Genomic DNA, 11,467 nt, shown 5'->3' with positions numbered 1-11,467 from the left:
GATACCCTTAACTTATGTACCTCTGAGAAACAAATACACCGCAAATGCTATTAATTCTGATACCTCTCCAAAGCAGTCATGTTAATAAATGCATCTTTGATTTAGTGAAATATGAAAATTCATTATTTCCTTTTTAGCAGTAGATGTTTTCTGCCTACCAAATTTCACAATTTCAAAAAAGCAAAATAAACAGTTTGAATATTTTTCTCCAGTTTCTGGAGAACATTGTTTTCCACCTGAGTCATGTGAGTCAGACACTTTATCTTCAGTCTGGTACTTGCCACTCAAGCTCTCTAGTGACCTGGGAAGGTAACACTGAATGACATCTTGATGACCTCAGCACCGGACACTTCCAGGAAAGGTTTTGATTTTCATCACAAGGTAGTTGTTTATATTGCATGTATAAAGATTACACAAAGATTGAGTTTTTGTGTATAATTGTCCCTTAAAATCAGTATCAGTATGTGACTTAGGACCTCACCATGCAGAAACCCTAAATGCCTACAAGTGAAAAGAACAAAAGATTGCCAGTTCTAGGTATTCAGACGAGTACTAAGATGAATGAAATCAAAAGCCATGCACAAAACTACCTCCCCAGAGAAAGGCTAGTCCCTTTTCCTCCCCATCTGTTTCATTATGAACATAGTAGAAAAAAGTGAATTCTTATCAAACTTGATGAAAAGTGCTAACACGTTTGAATTGAAATATGATTTCTCCTGTGAACTGTACCGCATGTCCACTTACTCATCTTTCCCTGCTGGCGTTCCTGTCTCAGAAAGGAGTCTTGCTCGTGCAGGTTTTTATTACACTGGAGTGAATGACAAGGTCAAATGCTTCTGTTGTGGCCTGATGCTGGATAACTGGAAACAAGGAGACAGTCCTATTGAAAAGCATAAAAAGTTGTATCCTAGCTGTAGCTTCGTTCAGAATCTGAATTCAGCTCACATGTTGGGAGCCATCTTTCAGCCTACTTCTCATTCTTCAATAATACATTCTACACATTCATTACTTCCAAGTTTGCAAAACACTGGATATTTCAGCGGTTCTTTTTCAAGCTTTCCATCCAATTCTATAACCCCCGGATCAAATCAAGATTTTTCCAACTTGAGGACAAATCCCCACCATTATGTAATGAATACTGAAAAAGCCAGGTTGCTTACTTTTCAGATGTGGCCCTTGGCTTTTCTGTCACCCGCAGATCTAGCAAAAGCAGGATTTTATTACATCGGCCCTGGGGACAGAGTGGCCTGCTTTGCCTGCGGTGGAAAGTTGAGCAATTGGGAACCGAAGGATGATGCCAAGTCAGAACACCTGAGACATTTCCCCAACTGCCCGTTTGTGGAAAATCAGTTTCAAGACACTTCATCGTACATTGTTTCTAACCTGAGCATGCAGACACAGGCGGCCCGCATGAAAACATTCTGTAACTGGCCCTCTGATGCTCCAGTTCACCCTGAGCAGCTTGCAAGTGCCGGTTTTTATTATACAGGTAAGGGACTTAATCTGATAATAAGATATTCAGTATGTTCACTTTAATACTTTTTCAGTGGCCAGATTATATACATTTGTAAGTTTTGGTTCAAAATTAATTTTAGGTAACAGTGATGATGTCAAGTGCTTTTGCTGTGATGGTGGACTGAGGTGTTGGGAATCTGGAGATGACCCGTGGGTACAACATGCCAAATGGTTTCCAAGGTAATTAATTTGAAATTCTCTTTGCAAATGTGAGCGATTATCATGAGGTGGATTATGCAGTAGTGCCCATTTTTCCAGGGGGGGGATGGGTTCCAGGACCCCCATAGAATGCTTGAAACCACAAATAGTGTTGATCCTAGCATGTACATGTGTTGCCCTATACATACATGTCTTTGATAGAGTTTAATTTATATATGCGACACAGACATAATAGCAATAACTAATAATAAAATAGAACAGTTATAACAGCGTACTGTGATAAAAGTTACATGAAAGTGGTCTCAAAATATTTTGTAAGTGGGGCCTCCCCCATGGCGCAGCGGCTGAGCGCTGGGTTGCGAAGCTGCCCATAGCCTCTGCAGCACCTGTTCGATCCCCGGCCACCAGGCGAGGGTCCCACATGGCATGCAGACCTCTCCTGCCGCCCGCTGCTCCCCTCAGCAGTGTACTTCATCAGTCTGCCTGCTCTACTCTCCCCTTTGGTTCTGGTGGATTCTCTCACCCTCCCTCACTTCTGAATGTACCCAGTGCTTGTATAAATAAATAAATAAATAAATAAATACAATCTTAAAAAAATATATATTGTAAGTGGTATTTTCAGGTTGGTATTGATAACAGGTCATAAGAAAAGTGCAAAAAGTGAAACTGTGGCTATGGGAACACTGCTGTATGTATTTGCCTTGTAATTACTCTTCCTTTATTCTACCTTTTTCAAAACTATGTGAATCAATTCAGGATGGGTTATTTAGGGAAATAACAAGCTTTGATCAGAATTTAAGACAAAGAAGTTTCTTCTTTGAGAATTTTTGGGGGGTGTGATTGCAATATCTATATGTATATCTATATATTTTGAAATAATATATGCTTATTACAAAACCAAAATTATGCATTGCAGAGAAGTACAGAGAAAATCATTTAAATGTCCAGAAATCTCACCACCCAAATTAGATGACCACAGTGCCTTTTTAGTGAATATCCTTCCAGACATCTCTTTATGTATATGTAGAAAAAATGTGAGTGAGATATTATATATACAGTTTTAAAACTTTTGAAGCAATTATATCTTGTCCATTTTAAATTATTTTATCTTATCCATTATATCTTGGACATATATCCATTCATTCATCATTCAGTAATGTCAACTGATCACTGATTATCAGGCACTGGTCTAGTTGCTTAAACTAGTCAGTTGAACAAAACCTAGATCCCTGGCCTTACATTCTAATTTTATAACAGAAGAGTACAGAAAATTGATAATTGTAAGAAATAACTTATGTAGCATGTTGGAAGATAATAAGTGCTATGGATAAAAAGGAAAAAGGAGGGTAAGAAACCTAGAAGCACCTGGTAGCCTGCAATGTTAAAGAGGGTGATCTGATAGAGATCCAACTAAACTTTGATTACTCCATGGAATTTTATTATCATATCTTACAGTTTTGATTACTCCACATTTGTTTACAGTCTTATCTAAATCAGGTGGCCCTTTTCATAATCAAAAATTTTACTATTTTTAATGTTGATTACTGAACTTGGTGTCCTAATTTACTTTCATTATGTTTATTTTTATATAGTACTTATTTATAGCAACTTTGTGGTCTCCAAATATTTCATATTTTAAAAATTATGAAGATTATGAAGAACACATAGGCATTTTTCAAAAGTACTATCAGCTTTCCATGATGGTAATTTTATGACAGTATAAATATAATGGTAAATTTGCTTTGGTAGTGTCATGAATTCATTTTGTACTTAAATTTGACAGTGAATGTACTTTACCTGGAAACTGCCAAACCTGTGACTATCTGACTTAGTAGAAAATGTGTTCAGCTTCCTCATTCTTTTTCTCTGTCTCTCTCTGTATACTTTTAGCTTTGAAGTATGCAAAGTTTATGTATGAATAGTACCATTTATTAGAGAACTTTCTTCCTGTCTCCTTGGCTCTGTTCTTAATATTCAGAGTGTTTTTAGGAATCTTAGAATAGTTGAGGAGAGCAACTGGGAGCTCTGTGTGTGACCCTTGTTGCCCTCAGCCTTGGCAGATGGCCCATTGTAGGGGTCCTCTGTTGATGTCACCCTGCCTCTGAGGCAGTATCTCTGACTATTCTCATATGGTAAATGAGGACTCAGGTGGTTATGTGTATATTTATGTTTATTTGGAATATTTAGCAGTCTGTAGGTAACTGGATTACAATACCCGCCCCCCCCCCCCCAATTTAACTTTGTTTGCTTTTTAGTTGTGAGTACTTGATACAAGTTAAAGGACGGGAGTTCACCAGTCGGGTTCAGGCCAACTACCCTCATATCCTTGAACAGGTAGGTACAGTTTTTAAGATCATTGGCTAACAATAGATAAGCTACTTTCTGATACAGAGAGTTATATTTTTGCAGAGAGCTAAGAGTTTCTGTGAAATTATATTTTCCTTTTTATAATATCCAACATGATCTTTGAAAGTACTACTCTTTGGATAAAAACAGACCAGGAATTAGATACCTCTGGGAAATAATGTTTAACTTATGTTTCTGAGTTGCAATAGATTAAATTATTTGAGGAATAAAGTTAGCTGGGATAATAGCCTTGAATAGCTTTATTAGATGAAGTTTTCTAAACAAGATTTTAGAAAGAGAATTTTATGTTTATCTGGAAAGGCAAATAAGAAATTAGGTAATAATTGTGTATCAATCATTTCCTAACTAAGTGGAACTGATATGTGGTCCAGCTTATCCCAGAGGATGACCTGGGAAAGTTAAGATTTTTGGGATAAAAGAAATAATGAGTATCTCACAGGTCATTGAAAAGATGTAACCTTTTCTTGCTTTAATGAAAATGGAATTTATTTTTTAATACTTATACACAGAGAAACTATTGTTTTATGGCCTCTCTAATTACTATTAAATATAAATACTGCTTTTGACATTAAAAATTATTTTGCCAGTAGGCAAGATAGTTTGCAATAAATTGAATAAAATTGGTCTCTTGACTTCGTTATTGTAGTGATCAGAATAAGTTTTATATTTATTTATTTCTCTTCAACTTTTTAATATTTCTTATTGATAAGATAGTCAAAATAACTTTTTGAAATAAGTTTTCAAAAGATTTATATTTTAATTTATATGCTTTTGCCCCCCCCCCGCCATAGCTATTATCTACTTCAGAAAACCCAGAGGATGAAAACGCAGAGTCACCAAGTATGTATAATGTTTATAATTACTGCATTAAAATAGAACTATTCGGTACAGTTAATATTGAAAGTTGATAATAATGATGTACATTATGTACATATATGTACAATGATAATAATGATTTATAATTTACAGTGCATTTTCAAATATCTTAAGTTGATATTTCTCAAATCTTGGTGTAGATTATAATTGCCTGAGGTAATTTAAAAAATATTACAGGTTTGTAGGCACTGCATCAAACCTACTGAATTAAATCAGAGTTATAGTTAAAAGTAGGGCTTGAATATCTACAGTTTTCACAAATTACCAACATCCAGCCTAACGTTTGTCCTCAGACCAGTGTGGGAACAGATGCATGGTGACACTAGATTGCTACATATTCTTTTATGGTATAGGGTATTCTGATTCTTTATTAGGGATCCTGAGGCTCAGGGGTGAAGTGATCTGCCCATCACCTAAGCCTAAAGGCAATAGAGCCAGTACTTAAACAAGCTCTTCCACAACGTCCTCAGGGTTCACTTCATTCTAATATTTATTGTCTATCTGCTGTTCTGTGGAGAGAATAGGGAACAGGACAAACATAACTCTCTCGTGTGCCACTAGTGGAAGGGACACAGATTAATCGATGGAAAAGAGGCGAAGATGAGAGGGAAAGTGAAGTGTGTGAGGAGAGTGGATGAGGGACTTGGAGAGTCAGAAAAGGCTTTCCAAATCAAGTATCAGTCTTAGCACAGAATCAAAGGGAAAAGGAGAAGTTAACCAAGTGACTAAGGGAGGAAAAGAATATTCCAGGCAGAGAGAACAGCATATGAAAGACTTACATCACAAAGGAGAACAGACAAATTTGAAGAACTCATCAAAATTCTGTATGACCAGATGCAGGGAATGAATGAAGTACGCCCAGTGCAAGAGTGGTCAGGGTGCAGGCAAAACTTGACCCAAGGGCCATCAGTTGGTGACCCCAGGATTAGAAGGCAGATGAGCTAGTGCTAGGAGATGAAACTCCACAGATGAACAGGATCCCCCCTGTGCGAGATCTTATTAGTGACATTGCATTTTGGCTTTTATCATAAAAGTTGCTGATGGAATATGAGTATAACACAATTAGTTTTTGTGTTTGAAAAGTCACTCTGTTTGTAATGTTGAGAATTAGAAGGGAGAAATATTGTAGAAGGCCGTTGAAGTAATGGAAGTGCGTGATGACAGTGGCCTCTTTCAAAAATCTGTGGAACATTTGATTTTGAAAGAAAGCTTATTTGTACTTGCAACACGAGAAAGAAGACTCAGCTCGGGTGGGGGTGACTTTCTGCTTCCTCCTCCCACTCGTGGTTATGCCAGATAATGTTTTATATGCATATAATTTTTCATAGTCTTATTTTAGTGACTCTGTATATCATTATTTTTGAGTTTGCCGAACATGTATATCATTTCAAGAAATTTAATTTAAAAATAGTTACTATCCTTTTTTGGAGTTTAATGTATTTATATTGTAATAACTTTAAATTTGAAAAAGTACAGGCAGTGCTAATCTATTTTAAATTACTTCCCCTGTGTAGTTATCCATTTTGGACCTGGTGAGAACCACACAGAAGATGCAGTCATGATGAACACACCCGTAGTTAAAGCTGCCCTGGAAATGGGCTTCAGCAGAAGACTGGTCAAACTGACAGTTCAGAGTAAAATCCTGACAGCTGGAGAGAATTACAAAACTGTCAGTGATCTTGTAGTAGATTTACTTGATGCAGAAGATGAGATAAGGGAAGAGGAGAAAGAAAGAGCAACTGAAGAAAAAGAATCAGGTACCTCCATGACTACAGTCTGTTTCCAAAAGTATTTACAGTTACTGTATGTAAATTACTGAAAATATACTTAGAGTCGATTGAATCAGATTTTTCTTACGTTCAGTATTCTGATTTTGAATTCTGAAAAATATTTTCTCATCTTAATTGCTTGGTACATTAAAAATGTATATGCTGGGTAGTTGGCTGTTACTTATGTCACATTTTTGATCCCAAGCTAGTGGTTCGCTATTTACTCAAATTGGGGTGGAATTGTCCCTAATTCTTCACTTGATCTTAGCCAAAAGGCTGAGAAGCAATTGTCCCTAATTCTTAATTATACCTAAGTGAATTAATTTTAATACTAGCATTGCAGTATGTCTCAGCATGTGACCATATGTTAAGGTACAAATTATGATTAAGTTCCTTACCTGCCCACACAAGAACTGATATCCCCTTTGGCCTGTCCCTGTTATTTTAGTGAGTCCTTGGGTACTATTTCATATGCTCTCAGGCAGGTTACCCCTGTCCTTGCATGCTTGGCCATGTCTGCCGCTCTCTTGCCTGTCACAAGAATTTCTCTTCCTCTGAGCATGTGCATTCTCATCTGGTCCTTCTGACCATTATCAACACTGACCTCGACAGAAAAATGTGGATCTTTCTTTTCCCAAGTGTGGATCAGATGCATAAGTCCTTTTAACAAAGCCGAAAACAGGCTGCAAATTTTAGCACGTTTTTACTGGAGATTTAGGGATAATAGAAGAGACTTAAATCACAGATGACAGTTGATAACTGCATGTGACTCTCTTGGTGGTTCCTAAATCATGCTCAGGAATCTGTCTGCCTTCTGGTTTGTCTGTGTAGCTCTGGCCAGCTTACACAAATGACTAGTAAAGTCCCAGGCAAGTTTTTCCTCATCAAAAATCAGTACATAATTGTCCGTAAAGTACAGAAAAGTTTGCTCCTCATCCTTGCTTAAGACCTTCTGGGATTCATTTCTTCCCAGGATGATTGGCAGTGATATTATCCACTCCATTTCTGGATAAACCTGCTGCTAGCCATGAAAGTGAATTTGTGTTACAGCCAACCCATATCTGACCATAGAATAAGCATCCTATATCTACCAGAGTGTGAGTTACTTAGTTCGGCACACCACAGCAGAGAAGCAACACAGTTTAAGTGCATCTTTGCTTAGCCTAGTCAAATTCTCTTTTCTACTATGAAGGTCAGACTGCTTATGTATGTCTGGTCTTCTCAGACATAGCTGTTGGTCATCGACAGCAATTACTCAAATGCTCACCTGCACAATCATTTATACATTCCACAAAGTCTAAAGCTATCTAGATAGGGCCTCCCCAGTGGCACAGCGGGTTGAGCATAGTGCTGTGAAGCTGTCCACAGCCTCTGTAGCGCAGGTTCGATTCCTGTCTGGCCAGGGAGATACCCACATGGCATGGCAGATCTTGCCTGTCTTGCCCGCTCCTCCCCTCAGCAGTGTATTTCAGTCTGCCTGTTCTGTCCCCTGCTCTGTCTCTGGTGAATCCTCTCACCCTCCCACACCTCTGGCCTGTATCCCAGCTCTTGCATAAATTAAAAAAAATCTTTAAAAAAAAGAAATTGAAAAAAAGAGCTATCCAGATACAAAATATTTATATTTCTTTTTTAAAAAAGATTTATTTATTTATGCATATAAGAACTGGGGTACAGGCCAGAGGTGCAAGGGGTGAGAGAATTCACCAGAGACAGAGTAGGGAGCAGAACAGGCGAATCTACTGAAATACCTTGCTGAAGGGAGCAGGAGGCGAGACAGGAGAGGTCTGCTGCCCCATGTGGGTAGCTCCCTGGCCAGGGATTGAACTCGTGCTGCAGTGGCAGTGGATAGCTTCATAGTGCTGAGACTTAACCCCTTGCACCACCAGGGAGGCCCATAAATATTTATATTTCTTCTAAAGAAAATCAACAGTCTCAGAGATGACTAGACGTCAATTTATATAATAACCTGCGTTATCAAAAAGATTCCTTAGCTTCTTAGCATCACTGCTGTATTCTTTGGCTTGATTTTTTGACTAAGCAGTATGTTTTATTCTTTATTAGAGGGTTCTATTTATGTGTCCTTTTACTTGACAGAATCAATCATCTTCCCCTAAACAATCTTCTCCCTGCCAAAATTGCTTTGATAGCTCAATTTCTGTCATTATTTTATGGAAATAGCTATATAGATCATAGTAAAATGATATGATTAAGTAAATTTGTAATTCATTTTCCAAGGAGATAATAAAATTTGCAGAGTTTAAAATATATCTATATATAACAAAATATAAAATATTTTACCAATAGGTACAAAATCTAGGTCTTGAAGGGGATTATAATGATCCTGTAGGACAGGAAGTTATCATTGACAAATTGGATTTATTTTTCAACATGTTACTAGCACCTTTCCCCCTTACTCTAAAATACTTAAGTAATGGCAATATTATGTCTAATATTGGAAAATAATGAAATTTAGATTCTAAATTTCATTTGGTTAGAGGCTTAGCAGTAATGCAGAATACTTTGGAACACAGATTGTAGCAATGCCTGGCTCCCTTTGATTTTCTGCTTCAGAACTTACTTGCTTTACAGGGTCCATATTTTCTCAGTGCTAATAAGAGTAGTAATACCCACCTCAAAGTATTGATGTGATGGTGAAATTAGTTAACACATGTGAAGTATTTATCACAGTGCTCAGTGTTAGTCCTCATCATCTGTAGCATTGCTATAGGCCCTGAGGATCAGGAACCCTTAAAAGTTAGTAGTTGCCAGCTGATTAAGAATTTTATTTTCATACAACTTTATGTGTCAATGTGGAAGGATGATTGTGAACAGAATTTGAACTTGTTTGTTTTCTTTTACTTAAAGATGATCTATTGTTAATCCGGAAGAATAGAATGGCACTTTTTCAACATTTGACATGTGTGCTTCCAATCCTGGATAGTCTACTAACTGCCAGGGTGATTAGTGAACAAGAACATGATGTTATTAGACAGAAAACACAGATATCTTTACAAGCAAGAGAAGTGATTGATACTATTTTAGTCAAAGGAAATTTTGCAGCCGCCATGTTCAAAAGTGCTCTGCAAGAAATTGACCCCGTGTTATACAAGCATTTATTTGGTGAGTATTGGAAATTTATTCTGGGAACTTCCTATGTCAATTGAAAAATATGCTTTTATTGATAATTTTTGAATTATTGAAAATAATTCACTTTATAAACTACTAATTGCACAAATAAAATTAAAGATTTTTGTTATTTTGATATTATGACAATAATATGTAGTATTTGACTAGAATCTAAACTGTTAGTTCAAAAGTATGCATTCTATGACTAAAAATTAACCTTATTTGTCATAGTAATCCTTTTCCCTTTTCTCTCTAGTTGAACAGGACATAAAGTATATTCCCACAGAGGATGTTTCAGGTAAAACAGTACTGATAATTTAAATCAGTACAAAAGTATTGTTTTATTTTCTTGGAATTTCATCGGAGAAGTAGCAAATTGCCTTTTATTAAAAGTTCTTTTCTCTTGTTAGATTTATCAATGGAAGAACAATTGAGGCGACTACAAGAAGAAAGAACATGTAAAGTGTGTATGGACAAAGAAGTGTCCATAGTGTTCATTCCTTGTGGTCATCTGGTAGTCTGCAAGGATTGTGCCCCTTCTCTAAGAAAATGTCCTATTTGTAGAGGAACAATCAAGGGTACAGTTCGTACATTTCTTTCATGAAGAAGAGCTAAAAGTTGTTCTGAACTTTAAAATTAATGGATTGAATGTAATTTAAATTTTTATACTGATTTGGTTTCTTTAAGATTTTTAATTTATTCATAATTCTGAAAATTTTATTTTATGTAAATATATTTATATATGTAACTAAAACATGAAAAAAATATAAATACCAAGAGAATAATACATACGCTTTTGTTCTTGTGAACAAAACATAGGGGTAGCACTACAAGCACAATACTAAATCAAAATTTCCACACTATTGAAATTGTAAATAAAATTTAAGTTTTTGAGTTAACCTTTCAGAATTTTCCCTATTTTTTGAGTTATATTAAGAACCTAGAACCTTATAATAGTAGGTCTGGATATTTTTGAGTGACCTTTTAGGGACATAGTGTTTTTGTGGAGACTTCTATGGTGCACTTTTTAATAAAGCAATTTATATCACTTTTGTTCTTAATATGTTTATTTCTATACTATCAAATAGTTCAGTATCAGTTTCCTTTCATACCTCCTTAAGACCTCAACATTGAACTAGGGGTTTGATACCTTTCTATATACTGCTTCTTCGTTTACAGCTGTCAGCTCACCTGGCTTTAATCTGTAGGATTAGATGGGACATTTGAGATGAAGTTACAATCTTTTCAGTAAGTTTGTCTGTCCTTTTGTTCAGGGGGTTCATGTCGGTCCTCCCCATTGGGAAAAACCCCTAGTGTAGTCTCACCACTTTGGTGTTACTGCTGGGACTTAGCAGCCCTGGCAACCAATAGCTTTTTTGGTAAATAAATCTGTACTGTCAGTGCAGCAAAATTTCCTCCTGCACTACATTCTGATACTCAACATGTCCAATTCATAATTCTTTAGCCTTTTTTATTTCCTTTAGTCTTGTTAGAGCTTTAAGATCAGAAGTACACATGTAATGGAAGCTATTTTGGGAGAACAGGCAAAGATCAAGCATCTAAACTAGCTCTAAATGTCGCCTACCGTTCTGCAGAGAAAGATTAGCAGCCACAAAAGGGAGAGAGAATGCAAATATCCTTTCTGATGCTGGAAG

General features: G+C 36.5%; 1 protein-coding gene across 1 annotated transcript; it reads left to right on the top strand.

The window, feature by feature from the left end:
- Positions 1 to 576: 576 nt before the first annotated feature.
- LOC311182031 (baculoviral IAP repeat-containing protein 3-like) lies at positions 577 to 10,416 on the top strand (the record flags this gene model as incomplete). The annotated part of the gene is made up of 8 exons (XM_084250575.1): positions 577 to 1,489; positions 1,596 to 1,695; positions 3,930 to 4,008; positions 4,833 to 4,881; positions 6,432 to 6,674; positions 9,552 to 9,806; positions 10,069 to 10,110; positions 10,223 to 10,416. Exons 1-8 carry the CDS (start codon positions 637 to 639, stop codon positions 10,414 to 10,416), a joined length of 1,815 nt encoding a protein of 604 aa, XP_084106701.1. The 5' UTR covers positions 577 to 636.
- Positions 10,417 to 11,467: the final 1,051 nt, after the last annotated feature.

Source organism: Talpa europaea, assembly GCF_964194135.1.
Source record: "Talpa europaea genome assembly, chromosome: 12".
NCBI lineage: Eukaryota > Metazoa > Chordata > Mammalia > Eulipotyphla > Talpidae > Talpa > Talpa europaea.
The sequence above is the reverse complement of the archived record's forward strand: the minus strand, read 5'-3'. Positions and strand labels throughout refer to the sequence as shown.